Source organism: Ambystoma mexicanum, chromosome 12 (assembly GCF_040938575.1).
Source record: "Ambystoma mexicanum isolate Mex_15411 chromosome 12, UKY_AmexF1_1, whole genome shotgun sequence".
NCBI lineage: Eukaryota > Metazoa > Chordata > Amphibia > Caudata > Ambystomatidae > Ambystoma > Ambystoma mexicanum.
The window spans coordinates 1,225,773,112-1,225,796,275 of NC_090936.1; the positions used below are offsets into that span (position 1 = coordinate 1,225,773,112).

At 45.8% G+C, this 23,164-nt stretch overlaps 1 protein-coding gene across 1 annotated transcript in view; it reads right to left on the minus strand.

Moving 5' to 3' along the window:
* The window catches only part of SYCP3 (synaptonemal complex protein 3), a 784,994-nt gene that overhangs the window by 675,836 nt on the left and 85,994 nt on the right, over positions 1-23,164 (minus strand). The window contains exon 2 of the mRNA XM_069629895.1: positions 9,250-9,399. Within this exon, the coding sequence (XP_069485996.1) occupies positions 9,250-9,382 (133 nt within the window). The 5' untranslated portion in view covers positions 9,383-9,399. The remainder of the gene's footprint in view (positions 1-9,249; positions 9,400-23,164) is intronic.

A 23,164-nucleotide genomic window follows, 5' to 3' on the forward strand; every position in this document is an offset into this window, starting at 1 on the left:
TGTCCCTTCGGGACTCAAACACAGGGGCCCTGGCTGGACTTAGTCCTGGCGCCTTTGGCGCCAGGCTCATATAGAGAGTGCTTTTATTTTCCTTCAGTACAGGAGTGCTTTTATTTTACAAGAACTTTCCAGGTGCTGAAAGCCTTTATTCCAGAGAACATTCCCATGTGCTGACTCATTAGGCGTGGCTCCCTAGGCCTGGTCTTCAGATGCTGACTCATCGGGTGTGGCAAGCAGGCTGAACCTGGTGGGCGTGGCTTCAGAAGCTCAGATATATAAACTGCTCCATCCTTAAGGCCAGTGCTTCGCGTTACCGTGCACTCTCATGCAACGTGACGCTCACCGCCGCTTGGACCAGTTTACTTACCTTTGAAACCAGGCATTTTCCAGCATACTCACCTCCGGGAAACCGGTGCTTCATCGCTTCATCTGCAGACTCATCTTATGACATCCAGGGATCTTGATCCCAACGCCGCAGCACCGCTCTCCGCATCCACAAACTCGGACCCTGTGAAGAAGAAGAAAGACAAGGTTAGAACATCCGTCCCAGGGCCGCGCCGCATTTGAACCCGCGCGCCCCCTAGTTAACAAATTACCAGCTACTGTACCGCTGCAGCTTCATTCCTCGTTCCCTCCAGCTTCTGCCTCGAGCTCCTCAACTTCTGCCGGACTGGCAACATCACCTGCAAGGGAAGAAAGCAAAAGAGAAAACATCAAAGGTGGAATGGACAGCAATACAAGACAACAAACTTTACAATTCAACAAGAACAGATGAGGAAAGACAAAGGCAAACAGGAACACTTACCTGAAGTATAGTGGCTTAGTTGCAGCTGGACAGGACTACCACGTGCAAGGGACCAGTGAAGGAACTCGGTCCAGATCATACAAGCGCCCCTGCCAAAAGCAGCAGGACAGAGTGCTCGCCAAAGCTAATCAACAGGTGAGCTTTCCAGGAGCAGTGCATCCCACGGGTACCACAGTTTGGGAGAAGGGGTCTGGGAGAGGATCAGGCTCACAAGCTGGTATACTCACGCCCCTTATTCTCCACGCAGGAGCAGGCCTGAGCAGCATCACCTATTACCACCAGTCACCACATAAGCGCAGAAGGCGAAGTTGGACCCGAGCGACCTCACCCCCGGGAGCGCTGCAACCATGCCCCAATGCCTCTGCAGAGACCAGGTGAGCGCAACACCCTCCTGTAAAACATTTCCAATGGGGAATACCCTAAGGAGGCACAAGGTGTTTTCCTTACTGCAACCAGAACCCATGGGATCATTGTATCCCAATTCCTTCTGTTAGCCTCTAGCAACTTACGCAAAATCCTTTTAAGCATTTGATTAAAGCGCTCAACTAAGCCATTGGTTTGTGGATGATATACCAAGGTCCTTAGTGTCTTGATATTAAGGATTTCCTTTAACTAAGACATGAGGCGTGACATAAAGGTAGTGCTCTGATCAGTATGTATTTATTTAGGGAATCCTACCTGGGAGAGAAATGGAATCAAATATTTCAATATTTGTTGAGTAGTGTTATTTCTCAGTATGAAAGCCTTGAGATATCGAGAGGCATAGTCAACGTTAACCATGTTGAAGCAGGTACCCAATATAGATGGCTATCCTGGAAAATGGAATATCAATAATGGGGAGGGATTGCATGGGAGCTGGTGGGACTGAGTCGGTGGGCGTCCTCTGACATAAATTACACGTCAGCCCAAAACTATTTACATTAACCCCATGGCAATAAAGTAGTAGTCTTTCCAACTGTTTAAGGACGTGCGGTCAGGCGAGAATGGGCAAACACTAATACCACTCTCCTGTAGTTTCTTGGCACTACTAGCTGGTTTCCCTCAGGGGTGGTTTCTCTCCTGTAGAGCAGTCTCTTTATTAAGAAGAAGACACCAACTTGACTTCTTCCCTCTTCCTCCAGGATGACTTTTTCAAATGCCTCAGCCAGTATTGGGTATTTTCTTTGGATTACCGAGATATGCACAAATCCGAAGTGTTCGAAGGAGAAAACACTGAAAGTTAATTGACCGAAAATAACTTTCGGTTTTCTCTCCCCCAAACATTTCTGACTATCCCCTTGCCCTGACCGCCTTACTGACCTGTGGGCTGCGCATCCCCTTGTGTGCCGCTGTCTCCAGCATCCCTCTGTGATGCCGGTTCCCTTCAATTGCGTGTACGGGATCCGGCGCCGCAGGGTCCGCTTTTCTTTTTTTTATTTTTACTTTGAGACGGGAGCGTGGGACACCCCCGCTCACATTACAGTGAACAAGGGTGCGAGGGACACTCCCGCCATGCTTGTTCACTGTAATACAAACGAATGGGAGACTTGGTTGAAATGTTCATACAGCTGAAATTCGGTCAAATCTCCCATTAATTTTTTTCCCCCAATTATATGTACAGATTCCCTTTTCATTGTGCAAATGCTAGGTCAGTAAGGAGACCCACCTCTTCAGGATCTTGTGGAGGTTTATCCTTCTTAGGTGTATCCGCCTCGCCGAATCCCTGAGAACCTCTATTGTTGTCTTGTTGGGTCTGTATTTCCAGGGGTATTGGGAGCAAGGCTTTCTCCGATATCCCTTTACCAATCTTTTCCCCCCTCCTTTTCCGGGTATGGATTATTCCAATAATTATGTAAGAGGACTTTAACATCACCCGCACCTAATCCATACATCCACGCTAGTCCTTATTTTGAAGCTAGTCTGATATATGTTTCTTTAGGGGAATATAATAATCCTGTGGGAATTAGGAATCTTTCGCCAGCTCGTATCTGTCATGACGCTGCTAGCCCTGCGACATTGTGCCTACTCGCTGTGGCGTCTCCGTGACCGTCTCTCCTTGGGCCCGTTACAGCGCGGTGCCGGTCTCCTGCATCCTCCAGTGGGCGCTGCCATGTTGGACACTGTGAGCATGTGCGGAGGACCCACGGCCGTGTTTCGCGCATGCGCAATCTCGTTGCATACAAGGGGTTGCCATGGTGACCATTCTGTGGGATGAGCTTGCTCCCTCACCACTATATCTGGCGACGCAATGCCACACACTGGGCCTCATTACGACCCTGGCGTTGGACCATGGTGCTGTTAGCACCATGGTCCATGCCGGATTCTGCCATGGTGGATGGCGGAATTACCGCCCCATTACAAGGTTGGCGGGGCGGTAATTCCCCATTCACCATGGCCCCTTCCCCATTCCCATTTTTGGCCCATAGGGCACAATGGGAATGGGGAAGGCGCTAATTACGGCACCGTAAATTACGGTGCCGTAATTAGCACCAAGGTCGCTTAGCCAGGGTTGTAATGAAGCCCACTGTGCGTAGTAATCTCTTCTGTGTGCTTGAGAGAGACGCTCCTAGTTCTTGCTCTATTCTTGCTTCTGCGGTCCTGCTTATTGGAGGTCTTGCTCTCTTGCCATTTCTTGACATCCACGTCAGCGCTCCAAGCTATTCCAGCCACACATAAAACCTGGGGATGTTCTTCTTTCTCTGGTGCTGGAAGAGGGTTCCCAGTTCCCGGCTGTGTACCACTCCACAGACTGGGGCGCTTTCACTAACCATACTGTGCTGTGACCTTGACGGGGTAAGAGGACACCAAGGAACCTGGCCCGCAGAAGATCAAGGAGTTCTGGTACAAGAGATCCTGAGAAGTTGGAGGGGCAGCACAGCTTGAAAGTATCACTACTTCAGTGGTACTCTGCAAGTCAAAGCCAATGGACTCAGCAGTGGCTACTGTCAGTGCACTGGCTTTGATGCTTACTTTCATCGGTTGGTGTCGATTCCACTACTGACACCATATATGGCGAGTTAGAAGGAGGACACAGACCCTGGTCAGCCATTTAACTGATCATTTTATTGAACAAAAAGGATATTATACTTTAAAGTGTCCCTAACCTAACAAAACTAGCTAAGGTGCTCGTCCGTCATCAGTGAAAGTCCAACTCAGAATCAGTCTACTGTCCAACCTAACCTACTCTGACCCTACCACTAATATAACAACACAATTTTTATTTTTATTTTTTTATTGTTTATGGTTAAAAATAAACCTTTACAGTTAAAAATTCATATAAATTCACAATTAACAAAACAAGAACCAATCAATTAACTAACCACATCTCAATTTCATAACAACTTCACCAATTCATATACACATTTCATGAATTCCTCAAAAACTATTTGACCAATAAACAAATAAACCTTTAATTTTTACATTGATAGCTAAAATACTCTTAATAGTCACCAAATATTCGGTCACCTAAAAATAAACATTACAATAAACCTTTTTTTTTCCACTAAACAAGATAACCCATATTCTCAATCAAATAACCAACATAATACATCTTTTCGTGATCATTTAGTCAATTCCACCAACTCATCCCTTGGAATAAGTGCTAACTTTTCACGTAATTTTCTTTCTACAACCATCAATTCAGGAGAATGACTCCCTTCTCCTGTAGGCTGGTATTCTTCCCAATTTAACTCAATAGATTATTCTTAAGTACTTCTGGGCAACTACTCTTGTTAAAGTACACAGTTCTCATATAGCGTTCTTCAAATGTTTAATCCTCTATTGCTTTGGTTTACTTTTCAGACCTTACGACCTTCCTCTCTTTTGTTTGTATTTATTCTTTCCCCCTCGTAGGGTGTTATCCAACACTCAACACTTCTCGCTTGACTTCTTAGGTTTTCAATCTTTAGCTCAGTCTTTAACTCTGTTTTGGGTTTGTTGCTGAACTGGTTTGGCAGTTTTTCTCCTCTCACATGGTTTCCTATTTTGCAATGTCTCAGGGCTTTTGTCTTGACTTCGTATCAATATCTTAAGACTGGGACGAGGAGCAGCGTTCCAGTAATGACTCGCTTTATCTTCACTCAATCGCATCAATTTAGGACTGGGACTTGTATAAGCATTTTTAACAAGGATTCTCAGTCCCCCTCCTGGGTCTCCCGCCTTCCCAGTTACCTGTGGTGTAGCAGGATAGCGTCACCAGGGTTTTTGTTTGTTTGGGACGTTCCTGTTCCCTTGTCAGGTTGGCTGCGTCTAATCTCTGTGCTTGCAGCAGCAGCTTTTTCAGATTCTCATCTGTCTGCACTTTCTGTGTAGGCTCCACCTCTTTTTCTTATCAGTCACGCCACCACCTATTTTCTGCCTCTGGTAAGGATGCCTCACATCTGTTTTATCGTCTCTCCATTCCTTCTCGTGCAAACGCTACACATCAGAATTTACTTCCAGGTTCTGCTCTGGAATAGGATGCCGCACTTCGTCAACCCATGCCTGCAAGCAATCTTGAATATAGCAGGCTTTCTCAGCTCCTTCTCAGTCTCCACCCTCTTTCCTTTATTGTGCTGCCGTGGGCCTTTCTCTGACACAACGTTGCAGTCCTTTCTTTCTGTTTGTCGATTCTGTATTCCTCCAAATAGGTTTCCCTTTGTCTCAGTATGGGGTAGTATTTATTTCTCTTAAAGGGATAATTAGTGTTTTTTGCTCACAATAACACATCTTAGTATGTTCTTCATATTTCTGTTTATTGAATGGTTGTAAAAGGGTACCATTGGTATGGCTCCTAGGGAGTTCTTCACAAGTCCTTGTCCCCAAAGGCGGAGTCTCTCCAGGTGATGTCCTGATTGCCTCTACCCCTAAGGAGGGTATTGCTGAGCCGGCTCACCTTCCTAGCCTCACAGGGAAAGGCTCCCTCTTGGGGAGAAGTGATGGATTCTTTCGATTCATCGCACTTTGCACACACTGCCTGATGCAGGCATAGGGAGGGTGGATGACAATATTAGCCAGGAAAAATATCTTAGACTAAGATTGCAGATCAATGACTTATAGTGAAACACTATTAAAGGGTGAACTGTCAGGAGCCATTTGGCCTTCAGCATTATAGAGCAGAAGCACAGCCATTTTGGCTCACTGCTAAAACTGGAGAAATACACTCACGTTAGGAAATGTTCGTGCTGGGACTGGAGTTTCTCATTTCAGATAACAAACCTTTGGGTGAAGTAAGCATACAAGGCCAGCAATGTTTGACAAATGGTTGCAGTGTTTGACAAGGAAAAGATAATGCAGGAACGGTTGTCTCGATCACCAAGACAAGGTCCCCTGTGTCCTGAGAGCAAGGCTATATATTCTTTCCACATGAAGGATTTATCGTAAACCTAGAGGCTGCAGCTAGACGTTGTCAATTATCAAACAGAAGAGAATGGGGATTGAAATGTGTAAGTATGACCTGCATGTTCTGGCTTTTGTTTGCCATGAATTGCGATTGCTTTGGGAAGAATACAAGGTTGATGGAACGACACTCATCTGTGCGCATAATTCTGACAACCAGACAGTGTGAGTGCTCATTTAATTCTACAGCACCATTCTCCCAAATTCCTTATCAGAAGCGAGAGGCCAGGATGTGAAATTAACCTGACACTATTCTATCTCCATGCCTTGAGTTTATTGATACAGCCAAGATGTCTTCTTTTCACCGGCTATCTGTACCTTGTATGTGAGAGGGGAGACTCTTTCGATGGCTACATATGGCCCATGCCACCTGGCCAGTAACTTATACCGGGTGCTTGGTAGAAGGACCATAACTTGATATCCCACTTGAAACATACGCAACTGGACCACTGATTCTGTTTGGCAGACCTCCCTTTTCAATGAAGTGGGGAACCTTTATATTTTACTTACCTCCTCAGAAGCCAAATTCTTCCTGGCCCGATCCAAAAGAGGATGGGAATTCTAGGCTGTTACAAATTCCACCAAGGCTGGGTTTGGGAGGTTAGCTCCGGCTTCCTCTACTACCGGGCTTCTGTCATCTAACCAAAAACCTGCCTCGCCCCTGTCTGTGAAATATAATGTCCCTGCTTCTTTCACCATTGGCATCATGTCCTGTTCACATATCAATACAGCCATTACCTGGTCCAATTTTAGGATGAATGGCTGTCTTTCTAGATTGAGCAAGAGCACCTTAACTTCCACTCATAAGTCTTAGTCATCTTCAACCCGGTCCGAACCACAGCCTGAGAATGGGTTGGAATAGTCGTATCTTCGACCGCATAGAGGTCCCATCCGGTAATCTTCGCGGTGAAGCAAGTAGGTAGACGTGCCGTGCTAGTTCGTTTTATTAATCTGAACATTTTGGGGTTATGGGTGACCTCTCTAACGGGGTGTAGCTGCATCCTGCTTCAGACATCACGTGTCACAGGTTGCACAAAAAATACTTTTTTCAAGGATGGTTCAAGGGTTTTTATAAAAGATTTTGTGGGGCTTATGACCATCCATCTCTGTCGCCTTCCCACGAACCTGCACCCTAATGCAGGTGTCCGAAGGCCCTAGTTAATGATAGAGATTGTTGGCCCCTACTATCCATATCCATCATTGCCTTGGTCTAATGAGGTCATCTCTGAAAGCTGGCTCTTTATCTCCCTCAGGGACTTCCTAAATTGCCCTACTCTCCGCAGATGTTAGTGTTCTAATGCTAAAGTTAGAAATTGTGGCTTACAGTTACTCTGGAAGATTCACCTTTTTTTCACTCACATTCATTGTTAGCTTTCGCTTCTACTCCAGATGCTCCTCCCAACTTTCTGCCCCTCTGTTGTTTCACTCCTCCTCTCACCTGCCTCTGTTTGATATTAACTGTTCCTTCCTCCTATTACTCCACTACCCTCCTCTTCACTACTTCCTCCTCCTACTGCCTCCATTTACACTCATACTACCACCACTCTTTCTACTATGCCCACTTATCCTACTACCACTCCCCCTCCTACTACTGCCACTCTGCCTACAACTCCTCTTAGACTGGCACTCCTCGCCCACTACTACTGCTCCCACTCCACTACCCTGTATCAGACTTTTTCAAATTCACACCTTACACTGTCTCTTCTACCTACACATCTCACACATACGCACACTCACACTACAGAAACACTAACACTCCTAAGCAAAATTCCTCACCTGCTCCAAAATTCATTGCCACAATCCTCTGCTAGGCCCTAAAAGATCTTTAAAATCCTGCAAGTCCAGCAGGCCGAGTAACTTAGTTTATCTACTTGACCTAAGAGAAATGTGCCTTTCAAACAGTGCAAGAATGTGGCCGTGGCATTTTCTAATATCACAATGGTTCCCGAGCAGGCAGACTCTGTGGTACTGCTTTGGGAACCGCAGCAGGATTCCGTAATCTGAAAAAGCAGAAGGTCTTGGCAAAACTCTGATTTCTAAACACATAATTGAGGCACAAATAGGGACTCCAGGCACGGATCCTGGCCAGAGCCCCCTATGCTCACAAGACAGAGGTGCTAAAGTTCTGTGGCCTCCTGTCCTGCCAGGTCCCTCTACAATGTGCAATAATAATTTGTCAAATGGTTTCATGCTTGATTGCTCATGCTTCTAAGCATTGAAATATTCACTGTTTTTACCCCATTTAATGCAACCCCATTTATCAAACTCAGAAGAGGAATGGTTTTGTCAGCCAAGCTGTAGTATTCAAACCTGCAAAGTGCAGGAGAGTTCCATATTGGAGAAAAATACCTAAGTTGTGAGCTATTTACACTGGGAGTGGGCAGTCATTGGTCCAGTCGTGACTCAATGTGCCCCCAGAGGAGCGGTGAGGAGGGATGCCACAGGCTTGCTATCCCCATAGAAACGGGGTAATCTACAATGAAGGGCAATGCAATGTTGTAACTCTATGTCCACCTACCAGAATACACTATGAAAACACAAGTCGGTATCCGGATGAACATTTGGAAGAAACAATAGTCTGCTGCAGAGTTTCGCGAACCCACCACAGTTGTCTTACCACTATATAGCTGAACAGCAGAGAGCTTGCAGACGGTTCAGCGTCCCCATCACCACTAGTGCCGCGCCCAGAAAAGGACACTGCATAACTCTTAAGAGCTACTCAACCTGACAAGAGAATTTCCAAGATAGAGCTGCATTTTGGAGACGCTTATGAGAGCCTGCAGTTGATATTAATATATAAGAACCATTACTTATGAAACCAATTCTTGAACTGTATTAATAATGACAAAATGAAGACCCTTAACACCAGGTAGGGATACAAGAATGAAATAAGGGTATCCAATCTGCCATGGGTTCGTTATTGGATGATACTTGTCTGGCAACTAACACAACTCAATAAAAAGAAAAACAGAGCTTGTACGGGGTACTGGAAAAAATACATCACATTAAAAGTACCACTGGAGAAGGTTGAAAGCAATAACATGCATACCACTGAGACAGCATTCGCAAAACATTTCACAATACCACACCTTCTTGGATATCCTCTTCAGATCCACTTGTGCTTTTCTTCTGCTCTGCCTGAAAGTCATAAGGGCACAAAGCATCCTCTTCGTTGGCCACCTTAGCAGCTTTCCCTGTCGGTTTTCTCCCTGATGGCGGCATCTTCAGAGAAATGTTCTCTACAAAAAATATACACTATTCTAATCAACTGAGTACATATAAACAGCTAAACTCTGTTTATGTGATCAAATAGAGCGCAAGAAGGCATTTTTGAAAGCAATTCCAAAAAAACGATGCAGAGTCCCAGGTTTCATCTGTGATGCATGCATTTGCCCCCGTTCACTTTTATGGAACATTACATGCCGCAAGCCATTGCCTTGCACCTGTTGTGCTTCACTGTCCCTCCATTTTAAGAGACTGTGGTGTTTATGTGAAAAGGGGGGGGGGGCAGTGATTCCAAGGTCCTTGGGGCGGCTCAGGGAGGTGTGCAGGTTCTGTGAATCACAATTGCTTATGTTTTTTAATTCACCCACATAAAGTGTCTCTTAAGGATTTTAACATTATTTATTGTTGTGTTGTATAGCGCCAACATCAAGCACAGTAACTTGGTAGTGCTTAAAGGAATTCGGGAGATTTGATACCATGTTAGCACATGTACTAGTCCATAACAATTCTCCCAAATAGAATATGGCTGTTCAATATTTATTTTTGCCATTACCATAGACACGCACTGCAATAACGGCATGTGTTGTTTTTGCAGTTCATCTGTTCCTTGTTGGATGTCTTCTAACTCTGCGCTGAAAGGAATAGGTGGTGGCATCATCGGCCACTTTAATTGCCATGGTCCTAAGAACTCTGGTGGAATCCCTGTAGTGGGGCACAGTTTCCCATGTAACTCCAGTCAACATACAGGTTGTCTACCATAATCTATATACTGTCTGAGATGGGATGAGGAAAATACACATGGCCTTGATCTACACTGTTACACATGGATTGTAATTAATGGACAAAGTACAATGCTTAAAATGTGGTTAAACCTCTTAAAGTGTTGTATGCGGAAAATGCACAAACTTTGCAATACTTATATTATTTCATTTAAAAAAATTATAATTTGTTAATTATAATGCGCTTAATACCCAGCGCGCGGACACAAGCATCAAACCTTGCTTTCTAGTCGAGCGCGTTGCCTCTGAGCTATCCTCCCCCATTCACATTCTGATGAATAATGTATCCTTATTAACAATAATAATCACAATAACATAATTCTTCATTACGTAAATTCTCCTTTAATATTTAGGGTAAATCATGCATTTGCTGTAGTAATATTGCTATCAAAACCAAGAGAATGAGAAAACTGGGAAAATCAATGAGGGTCAAAATAGGGAAACTATTGGTAATTGCTGGCTTGTTTTAAGAAATATCCAGGACAGAGTAGGGTCTATGGCTCAGTGGCGTGGCATCTAGGAAAAAACACCCACCAATGCCATTGTTTCTTGCAGTTCCTGTCCGAATGTACTATTCCCTACAACTGGCCTGTGATTTATTTATTTTTTAAGAGGAGGTGCGTAAGTATTTTCCAGTCAACAGCACGCGAGACTGAGTTTAATGAGCGAACCCTAGCCAATACAACATGAATCAGTGCCCCCTGCCCCGCAAAATGTTTAAAAACAGGTTAGAATGTTGCATTTTACAGCATGCATTTTGACAAATACCGGATAAGAAGCCATACAATTTACAAACTGTTGTGTGGGGTAACACAAGAAAACCCCCTTGATCCCAGGTCACCAAAAGAACACTTTCACAGTGTATGCCATCATCGGGGGTAAATTAATTTGGTGGCTATGGCTGATGATGCCAGTGTTCCCCAATAAAATAATGTGGTGGCTATGGATGATAAGGCCAGTATTCCCACTAAATAAATGTGGTGACTGTGGCTGAGGATGCCAGTACTCCCCACTTAATGAATGTGGTGGCTATGGCTGATAAGGCCAGTGTTCCCCACTGAAATAATGTGGTGCTATGGCTGATAAGGCCAGTGTTACCCACTAAAGGAATGTGGTGGCTATGGCTGATAAGGAAAGTATTCCCCGCTAAAGGAATATGGTGGCTATTGCTGATTGTTAGGGGAATTTTCCTAAAGTCCTACTAGCAGTAAGACTTTAGTAAGCTATCCCAGTGGTTTGTAGATCCCCAACTCTTAGTATCAGTCTGTACTAGCTCAGGACCTTGGTAGTGTGCAGAGCGGTCAGGCATATTTATTTATTTATTTTTACATTTATAAAGCGCACCTAAACCATAGGCATCTGGGCGCTTGTACTAAAGAATACGGTTAAAATCAGTTACATTACAATCATAGTCCAAGTGCTAAAGAATACGATTACAACCAGTTACATTATAATCATAGTCCAAGTGCTTAAGCAGGTGGTTACATCCTATTACTTTCATGCTTAGAGCATGTCATGTTATTTAACTTGAGCGTTGGAACATGCAGGTACAATTACATAGTGCTGCAATTACAATTCAGCTTAGACCGTATCATAGCATTAGATCGTGGTACATGCTATTTTCCATTGTTCCCATGGAAGTGCCTAAGTATCAGGGGCTGGGTGGGTGTGTAGTGTTAGGGAGGAGTACGGGGCGATTCTTGATATCTTGGTTAAAGAGCCAGGTTTTGAGATTTAAGCGAAATGACCAGAGAGAGGAGTCTGTCCTCAGTTCTGGCGGCATGTCATTCCAGTAGTTGGCTGCAATAACGGGGAAGCTAAGGCCTCCAGGTTTTTTGTCGTTTATATCTCTGAGTCGTCAGCTGCCCTAGATAGGGAGATCTGGTTGGTTGAGCTTTGGAGATTTGGTTGGCGAGGTAACGTGGGGCAGTGTTGGAGAGGCATTTATGTGTCAGTGAAAGTATTTTGATTTTAAAGCGGTCCCTGACTGAGAGCCAATGGATATTTCTTCTGGTTGTAGTTATGTGGCCTGATTTGGGGATGCTGAGTGCTGCTCTGATCATGTTATTTTGGACAATCTTATGTTAAGAGGAAGATGTGAGCTGTAGGTAAGTACACTGAATCCTAGCTAGACAGGCACAACAAAGAAGCACTTACACATATATTTATATAAAAGATATATTTATTATATTCACACCAGAATCACTTTAAATACTTCAGAAGTTTACGAGAGAACACTTAGGAATACTAGATAATACACTTCAAAGGGCACTTTCACTTTTCTGTTTGTTCGCGGTTACATTTGCAACAACGTTAGAAAGGGAAAAGACAATGTTATCGTATTATCGGTTATTACGCACTCATGCGGTTTTCAACAGGTTATGCGGTAATGCATTTACTCTGCAAACAAATGTAGAAAAGTCCCTTAAAGGGAAGAAAATAAGTGGTTAGTGCAACAAGTTCAAGGTTCTAGAAACAGTTTCTTCGCCTGGCAAGTTTTTCAAATCCAAAAACAACACCTTAGCTAGAGGCAGTTTGGAGAGGGCTTGAAGTCTTCACAAACAGCGAATTATGAAGAGTTCCTGCAGATTTCTTCCAAATTTAAAGTTATTGAAGCAGCATGTTAGCAACTAACAAGAGTCCTAAAAACGGACTTGAGAAGGGGACACAAGCAGCGGCTTGGGTCAGAGGTAAGAGGGGGTTGCCCTGGGCACCTATATGTGCACTCCAACGCTCTGGAGCGACTTCTTCGAATCAGGTAAGCAATACCTTTTCCCACAAAGTACCTTTGGTATGAAGAAAGTGTTTGTGTTGGCTGCTCCGCGATGTGGCAGCTCTGGACCCGACCTCCGGATTCCTTGGTCTGATGATGAAAGGCAGGACAGTGTCTCTTAGCATCAGTCTCGAGAGAAGACATGTAGCACGACTTTCATCAACTTCTTGGTTCACCCTGCGGTTTTGGCACCTTTTCAGCAGCACCAACAAAGGACATGGATCGCCAGGGCAATCTTCTTCGCTTCCTGCAGTCCCACACTTTGGTGAGGGGGGGGGAGTTGGATCCGATCTCTGGAGTGTCCTTACGGTTTCAGCAAAGATTTGGACAGATTTGGCCTTTCCACAATGATGCACCACAAATCTGGTCATCTTCTTCTTTGGTTACTTCTGTTTCCTGCATTCGTTTTGCTTTACACTCCAGAAGCCTCATCTTATATACAGTTCCAGCGCACATTCCTCTGCAACCACTCTCAGCATTTTACAAAAAGGGGCAGTTTGACTGTCCAATCAGGACAGCCAGACCCCCTGTGGGAGCTGAACCTATTCAGGCACTCTGGCAGACAAAGAACAGGGGGGGGGGTGGAAGAGTCGTCCCCCACTTCCTGCCTGACCAGATACTCTGGAGCCTAGGTGGGGTTACCTACTGGTTCCTGCCAAAGGCAAAACACACACAAAGACCTCCCCCTCCCAGAATGGTAGATGGGCTGACAAAGAACAACCACGCTAGTAATGGCAAAAAAAAATAAGGGAGGCCCCAAGTTGGTACTTGGGTGCCCCTATTGTGCACTACCGAGGCTATGGACATAGCCTGCAGTATACAAAATATACAACAGTTGGTTGAACACGTCCACTGCCACCAGCCATAACTAGGTGATTGACTATGTGATTAAAAAGTCACAGGAGCAGAGAGAAGGGGGATACTGAGTCAGTATCCCCCTTCTCTCTGCTCCTGTGACTCTTTTTTGTCACCAAGTATCCCTTTGGCACTCCACTGAAGGTGATGTGTGCCATTTCTCAGACTATAGCGTTTTGGGAGAGATACTAAGCATCTATCTCCCTATCTTTAAGAACTGTAGTTACTTGAGGATATAGAAAAATAATCGTAAAGGAGGACCCTAAGGGTCCCCAGCATCACTGCCCATAAGGAGCTGTGTGCTGCAGTAGTACAACACAGATGCCTTTAAGAGCTATGGAGCAGACATACTCTATAGTAAAGGCAGAATACAAAGATTAGAGTTCCAAAAGACAGGGAGAGCCCACAAGAATGAATGAGTGGAAAAAGGCCCCACTCCTTCAGGATTGAAAGAAAAAGGTCCAGAAGACCAGCAAAACGTGCTGGGGTCTCACTAGGAGAGGGCCTGAAGCATACAAAGGATACATCTCCCGAACACTAATAATGTCAGTATTCCCCACTGAATTAATGTGGTGGTTTTAACAGATAACGCCAGTATTCCCCACTAAATGAATGTGGTGGCTATGGCTGATAATGCCAGTCTTCCCCCACTGAAAGAATGTGGTGGCTATGGCTGATACTGCCAGTGTTCCCCACTGAAGGAATGTGGTGGCTATGGCGGATACCAGTATTCCCCACTAAAAGTATGTGGTGGTTATGGCTGATAATGCTAGTATTCCCCACTGAAAGAATGTGGTGGCTACGGCTGATAATGCCAGTATGCCCAACTAAAAGAAGGTGGTAGCGAAGCCACCAGGGGACGCAGGCATAAAGGCTGCCTGAGCGCTGTGCTCCGTCCCCAGCCGTGGAATAACTGTGGAGATATCGAGCTTAGCGACACCCGGACCCCGGGAGTAAAGGACCGTGCACCCCGGACTGTCTGCCTGCAAGCCGCAGGGGTGCACAACTGAGGGACAATGGCTTCTGGCTCTGGAGCTGCAAGAAGAGGACGGGGCCTCACACTGCAGGCCCCAGAACAGGACTGCGATGTGGGACGGCTGAACCCAGGAGGGATCTTACATCAGCAGCAGGACCACGGGAGTGGTCCCATTCTGCCATGAAATAGCGGAGGGCAGGCTCGGAGGACGTTATGCACCTCAGGTGGATCGGACCCCCGCTGGGGGATGGCCGTGCTGGTCACTGAGGGCACTTAAGGAGGGACGTGCAGTGCGTGTCTGACCCTGAGACCGGACACCCACGTGTGCCATCACCACACCAGAGTCACAGGAGGGAGAAGCCTCGGAAGACAGAGAGACTGCTGTGGTGCTCCTCGGCGGTTGTGAAGACCACCTAGCACACGGGCGCAGTGCGGGCTGCAATGTGCTGGGCCCCCTGGACGTTGAAGCAGCAATAGGGAAGAGAAGGACTACGGATAGAGGACAGTGAGTGGCCTACCCCCCTGGTATGTCTGGGGGGACAGTGGGGGAAGGAAAGGCCCCAACTGCCAAGAAGAAGTGGCCCCAGCGCATTGGAAGCCCCCCCGGGCACAGGGGTGCCTGGTATGCTGGGCATCTGGGCCTCTGGTGGGACCTGCCCCCAGGGTGTAGTCGCAGCATGGCGGAGTGGTGCCAGTGGCCCCTGCCTGGGGCTTCGGGCGAGGCACGGACCAGCACAGGCATCCCTGTCTTGCTTCCCAGAGGATCCACCCCAATTGGCTTCCAGATAAGTACCACATTCACCTCTCGACTGGCAGCAGTGAGGACCATTGGGAGAACAGGGAGAAGGTTTTAGCACAACAGCACATGTGATAACAAGCCTGCGGTCACCCGTGGCCCTATGGCAAGAGGTAACAACTGGATCCGTAGGGCTAGGAAGGGGCCCTACCGCTTCCTTTTGTGGTAACCACATGATGGTACATGTCCCAGGACTTTTGAAGTCTGCAGCAGTCTTCATGAGCCAGCTCCACCTTTATCTCAGCACTGTTTAAGCACTAAAATGAGTAGGACGCCACCCGAGACTAAGAGGGGAACTCTGCGAGAGAAACTCTCCTGCCAAAAACCTGCCAAATATAAAAGCTTGCAGAGGCAGTCGCCAAACCAAACCCCTGATATGATGATGATACTTTATTTGTATTGCGCTCGTACACTAGTGTTTCATAGCGCAACAGGGGTAAAGGGAGGGGAACAAAAACAAAAAAAAACAACAATCTAACTAGGCCCAGTGACATTGAGAACGCGCAAGTACATGGGAAAGGGAAGAAGGGGGAAAGTGCATTGAAGGGGGGAGAAGTGGAAAGTGCGGAACAGAGGAGAGAAACAGAATAAATAATAAGTAAAAATAAATCAATAACGGCAATGAGCAGTGGAAGTGCAGCCAGCAAGTGGCAAGTGCTAGATTAGTCATATAGGGTGTATCTGATAAGTGTAGGCAAAGAGTGGGAGGGGGACTGTATGGGTACAAATACAGGCCCCAGCGCAGGGGTGGCCAGGAGGCAGTGCAGCAAGGAGGCAGTAAGTAACTGGGCCAGAAGGTCAGAGGTTGGCCAGGTGCACAGTGTCAAGAGAGAAGACAGATCAGCAGGGGAGTAGAGGTGTAAAGGGGGAAGCGAAGAGGAAGGTCTTGAGGTGCTTCCTAAACCGGAGATGGTTCTCCTCAAGTTTCAAGGTGGCCAGGAGGCTGTTCCAAAGGGAGGCCCCACCCGAGGACAGAGATCTACCCCAGCTTGTTTCTTTGAAAAGCGAATGACCCTGAGGGAGTTTGAAGTAGAGGAGCACAGGGCTCGAGAGGGGAGGTATTTACAGAGGGAAAGTTGAAGGTATTTTAGACGCAGGCCCCATAAAGGCTTGTGGAAAATGCAGAGGGTTTTTAATGTAATCCTTGCATCCACAGGGAGCCAATGAAGGGATTTCAGAGCTGGAGAGATACGATCCCAGGGCTTGAGGCCGAGGACAAGTATTGCAGTCCTGTTCTGGATTAGTTGTAAAGGGCGGAGAGTGGAGGCTGGTAGATTTAGAAAGAGGCTTTTACAGTAGTCCAACCTAGAGAGAACCAGAGCTTGGCAGACAGCGAGCTTCTCAGGGAAGGAGAGGAAAGGCAGAGTACCTCTAAGGAGGTGCAGTAAGAAATTTGACTTTTTAGACACGTCAGAGATGTGTGCGGAGAAGGAACATGTGGAGTCAAAGATGACCCCGAGGTTCTGAGCCTCACTGGTAGGGGTAGGAGAGCCAAGGGAGGCCGGCCAGAGAGTGAGGGGAAAGGATGCAGAAGGTGTACCAATGAGGAGGGTCTCAGTCTTATTGGGATTTAGACAAGGATCGTTGGCAGCACACCAATTCTGAATGGCAGTTAGGCAATCAGAGATGAGGGAAGGAGAGGAGGTGGCTGAAGGAAGCCTGAAAATGAGTTTGGTGTCATCAGCATAGCACTGGGAGTTTGAGCAGAAAATGGAAATGCAGTAGGCACGAGTTGCCAGGTATTGGTTGAAAAGCCAGGGCGAGAGGTTAGACCCCTGGTGTACACCACAGGTAGAGAGGGAGATAGACGATAGGAAGGACCAAGTTGTACCTGGGAGGGTCGATGAGAAAGGAAAGAGGTCAGCCAGGCCAAAGCCTGATCGGTGACACCCAGTTTGTCACAGAGACGATTGAGCAGGGTGGTGTGGTTGACCGTGTCGAAGGCAGAGGAGAGATAAAGTAGGATGAGGACAGAGGGAATGTTAGAGTCAAGGTTGGAGAGCAAGTCTTCACGGATGTTCAGGAGAGCAGTTTCAGTGCTTCTGGCAGCTCTGAAACCAGATTGGTGGTCCTGGAGAGAGCCGACAGAGTCGGAATGAAGGTTAAGTTGAGAGATGAACTGAATTCAGGTTGTGGGATCGTCAAATTACTGTGCGCTAGTTCCACTCACGTCTTCTCTAATTGACAGTCTTACTACAAAAAAGAGAAAAGGGAAAAGGGGTGGCAGCGAGCAAACTCTTCCCTCAAACTTCCCACAAAGTTTGGAGTCAGTTAATGATAAGATATGACTTTGGGAAGGTGTCTCGCGCGCTAACCACAATCTAATTATTGACAGTCCACTGATGTCGACTTGGATGCCACTCGAATAACTCCAACAATAGGTTGAATAGTGTCTTTTTAATTCCTTGTATAGCAAACAGCCGACACGTGTTTCGACCACAGGTTGTTTTCAAGGCTGTTGTTAAATCCACCCATCACCAGTAATAGCATAGATTATATATACAAACACAAAGATATCCAAGAAAAAAATGAGAAAATATATATATATATACATTCCAACAGTATTTGAGAAAGTAAAATTATCACAAATTATTTCAATTCAAAAGACCATACCATATTGTGTCAAACAGCAGGTCAGGATGGAGGAGTATGTTCAAGATGGTGGATAAAATGTTGCAAACAATATATAAAGAAACCACAAATTAGCATATCTCCCAGTCTTTCTATCCATATTTTAAACAATTATGGCCTTTGCCCCATCGTATATTTTAAACAATTGTCCTAAAATATTTCATCATGCACACCAATGTGAACGTGGCATGTGAAGCCATCCTATCCAGTCCAATATAATGGTTGTGACATCTATTTCAGTAATATCACTCACCATTCCAATTTGTGTGACTAAAGATTTCCTACATGTTAGTACTCGTAGTGAAATAATAACCATAGTAAATATAGTGTGCTGAACTTAGTTAAGGGTGCCGATCAATTAACGTGCAAGACTATTATAAAAGGGCTTACCCCCACACTTGTTTGTTACTTTCCCTTATCCCGGAAACGTTTTTGACAGATGTCCCAAGTGAACACTCAATGCAGCGTAGTCTTGTACATCAGCTGTTGTCTTTTTCATCTATAAGAGAGACCACTTATAGCCTTACATTTCTTGCAGACTGGCAAAGATTCCAAAATCACCTAGGAACCAGATAATAAACCAACCTGCGGTACATATCCTAATATTCACGATCCGTTAACTGTAAAGGGAACTGAATCCTGACTTTACAGGTGATTGTCTCATACAAAAACACATATATATATTAGAAAAGACTATCGAATTGGATGTAATTGGTCACCTTATCTATCTCGGCATCATTTGGCTTATTCGAATATTATTTTACATCTTATATAGGTGGATGTGGCTATTGGAAGCCTGATACTGAAGCTTGAATTTTGCTCTATAGAAAATATCTGCATTTAACGGATCGTGAATATTAGGATATGTACCGCAGGTTGGTTTATTATCTGGTTTGTATGTGATTTTGGAATCTTTGCAAGTCAGCAAGAAATGTAAGGCTATAAGTGGTCTCTCTTATAGATGAAAAAGACAACACCTGATGTACAAGACTACGCTGCATTGAGTGTTCACTTGGGACATCTGTCAAAAACGTTTCCGGGATAAGGGAAAGTAACAAACAAGTGTGGGGGTAAGCCCTTTTATAATAGTCTTGCACGTTAATTGATCGGCACCCTTAACTAAGTTCAGCACACTATATTTACTATGGTTATTATTTCACTACGAGTACTAACATGTAGGAAATCTTTAGTCACATAAATTGGAATGGTGAGTGATATTACTGAAATAGATGTCACGACCAGTATATTGGACTGGATAGGATGGCTTCACAAGCCACATTCACATTGGTGTGCATAATGAAATATTTTAGGACAATTATTTAAAATATACGATGGGGCAAAGGCCATAATTATTTAAAATATGGATAGAAAGACTGGGAGATATGCTAATTTGTGGTGTCTTTATATATTTTTTGCAACATTTGCTCCACCATCTTGACCTGATGTTTGACACAACATGGTATGGTCTTTTGAATTGAAATAATTTGCGATAATTTTACTTTCTCAAATACTGTTGGAATGTATATATATATATATATATATATATATATATATTTTCTCATTTTTTTCTTGGATATCTTTGTGTTTGTATATATGATCTATGCTATTACTGGTGATTAGTGGATTTAACAACAGCCTTGAAAACAACCTGTGGTCGAAACATGTGTCGGCTATTTGCTATGTAAGGAATTAAAAAGACATTATTCAACCTATTGTTGGAGTTATTCGAGTGGCATCTACGTTGAGAGATGGCCAGCTTTTCCAGGAGCTTACCCAAAAAGGGAGTAATGGAAATTGGGCCATAATTAGACGGACATGAGGGACCAGCTTTGGGTTTCTTGAGGAGATGATGCACAAAAGAGTGCTTCAGAGGGGAGGGGAAAGAACCAGAGGCAAAGGAGAGGTTGCAGAAATCGGCGAGGGCCGGAGCGAGGGTATCAATGTGGTCCTTAATGGTTTTAGAGGAACAGGGATGGACCTGTTTTGATGAGGCTTTCATAGATCGGACTTGTCTAGCGATGTCATCAGGGGAGAAAAGAAGAAAGGAGGAGAAAGAGAGGGGGGTAGCTGAGGGAGGGTCAGCACACAGAGAAGGAGAGGGAGGAGGGGGGAGTGGAGGACAGGGTGGACAGGATGTCCTGGGTTTTAGAGATCAAGCGAGAGGCAAGGGCATTGCAAAGAGCCTTCGGAGGTTAGAGGAGGGGTGGAGACTGCAGCAGGGTTGGCCAGCTCCTTGCACATTTTAAAGAGTTCGACCGAGTTGTTAGATGCTGCAGAGACGCAGGCTTGAATGGGAAATCTCTTCTTGTTGCGGACAGCGAGCCGGTATTGTCTTTGGAGCAGGTGGCAGGCCAGTTTGTCAGAGGATGAACAAGAAGTCCTCCATTTCCTCTCAGCCACCCTACATTTACGTTTAAGTGTAGCTAGATCAGAGTCATACCAAGAGTTGCACTTGGCTTTGGACTTCAAGCGGATGCTCATGACAGGGGCAAGAACATCAAGAGTAGCAGAAATAGATGAGTAAAGAAGGGACAGGGCTGTGTCAGGGTGTGAGTCAGCCTGGGGAGGAGGAAGAGGGAGAGAAGGTGTAAGCGAAAGCCTCAACTGACACGCGCTTCATGGGCCGGATGTCCGAGAAGGTGGGTGGCAATCATGGGGTAGGCATGGCTTGAGGGGAAGAGATGGAAAGATGAGAGGAGGCAGTGATAACTCCAGGAGAGAGGAGTGGTGAGGGGAGTAGAGAGGGGGAGGCTAGAGGAGATCAAGACATCAAGTGTGTGCCCAGCAGAGTGAGTCGGGCCGGAAGGGAGGATAGAGAGGGAGTGTGAGTCGCAGAGGACGCGAAAGCGAGCATATGAGGAACAGGGTGAATCAAGATGGATGTTGAGGTCACCAAGGAGGAGGAGTTGAGTGGTAGAGGCCAAGAGGGAGGAGGAGAGGTCTGCCCGCTCAGAGAGAAAAGAGGTGATTTGACCAGGGGGCCGGTAGAGAGTAGCAACAGTAAGAGAGTGGCTAGGAGAGAGAGAGAGAGCCTGCAGTCAAGACATTCAAAAGAGGAGTAAGTCTGAGTGGGGATGATCGAGGCAGGAATCCACTCGGGGAAGATCAGGGTTAAACCCCCTCTGGGCTGGGTGGATCTGGGGGCAGAGAGGATCTTGTAGCCATCAGGGAGGAGAGTGTGAAAGGTCATGACAGAGCTGGCAGAGAACCATGTATCGATGAGACCGAAGACATCAAGGTCAAGTTCTTCTAGGAGGTGGCAGATGTCAGAGGAGTGTTTGACAGCAGATTGAGAGTTCAGTGTGGCAAGATGAAGAAAGTTGACAGCCTTAAAGACCTTCCGGGGAGGGGTACAAATCAGAGGTACACCCTGCAGAGGAGTAGAGGGAGCTTGAGATCGGGCAGAGGAGGAAGGAATAAAGGGCAAGGTAGCCAAGGGAGGAGAGTATGGGACAGCTGTAGATGAGAGGAAGTTGATGAGGTGAGGGAACCGCCTATCAAAGAGAAGGAGATTGGCCTGAGGGCCTTGCACTATGACAGTGCCATTTAGGTAGACATTAATGAGGACTCTGGAGGAGTCAAAGGAATCCAAGAGAACTTCCCTGCGGGTGCCACCATTAATGGGAGAGGAGGAGACAGGACAGAGCACAGAGATCATATGAGGGGTCCAGAGATCTGACGAAGGAACGACAAAGAGCATGTCAGTGAGGGTGTGTCTGGCAGAAGGGCTGGATAGGTATCAGCTATGGGGAGACCTGGGTTGGAGGCCAAAATATCCTTTTTAAATTTCTTCTTACCAGACTTAGTGAGAAGGGAAAGATAGTTGATAGTGAAACAGTTTGAGTAGATAGGAGAAACAGATAATGCCATGTGCAGGTAGAGAGAGGAGGCAGTGGGAGAAATATGCACATACAGCAGTGAGGAACAGTCACTGGGCAAGCAGGTTACCAAGAGGACCAAAGTAAAAATGGAAAACGCACCCAAACCTGACTTTCTAGTACACACCCAAACCTGACTTTCTAGTACACACCCAAATTTAACTTTCTAACGCACACCCAAATTTGACTTTCTAACAGACACCCAAAATTGACTTTCTAACGCACACCCAAATTTGACTTTCTAACGCACACCCAAAATTAACTTTCTAGTACACACCCAAATTTGACTTATGATGGAAATTGCTACGCACAGGTAGAGGGGAGAGTGAAGGTTCAGGAAGGGATGAGAAGAAGGAGGGAGCCAATCCCATGGATTGTGAAGTAATAGAGTCAAGGTAGTCCAGTTACATGGCTGAATGAACTGGCAGCCCCAGGGAGGGTCCGGCTTTTGTAGTGGCTTCAATTAGCGTCCTGGTAAGCGAACAGGGAAGCTTACAGGGGCCTTAGAAGGGGTGGGCTGGCAAAAGCATGCCGGTCCGTCGTTGATCCTGAAAAGCCAACTCCCCCACCAATCCGTGAGCAGGATCGAGGCAGGTGCCTCAAATAACAATGCCTCCCAAGTGCAGAGGGCCCGGGCGGCCATGATGAAAGCACTGCATGGTTCAAAGATATGCAGGCAGGATAAGCAAAATGAAACTTGGTCAGGTGCAAGGCAGCGGGTGCAGTCAAATAAAAAGATGCCCAGAAGTGCGTTGATACAGCGCTGTAATTACGGCAGAAAAAACAAAATAAATGTCAATGTTGCCATTTTTTAAACATTTTGCAAGAAATGTGCCCACAATTCTCTTGGTGGTGCTGGGATGCAAGACGATTGCACCTACCTCGCCGTGAGGGGTCAGAAACCGCACTGGTCTCTGAAACGAGCTCCGATGGTGAAATGAAAGTTGCAGATGCAGAAAGGAACGTTGGAGGACCACACGCTCTGTCGCGTAGCAAAGACTGAAAACAAAGCCAGCCTTCTCCACCTTCAAGATCAGCTGTCTATTCCAGGGAGCTAGAATCTCAGACTTCACTGTATGTGAAACTGGCAG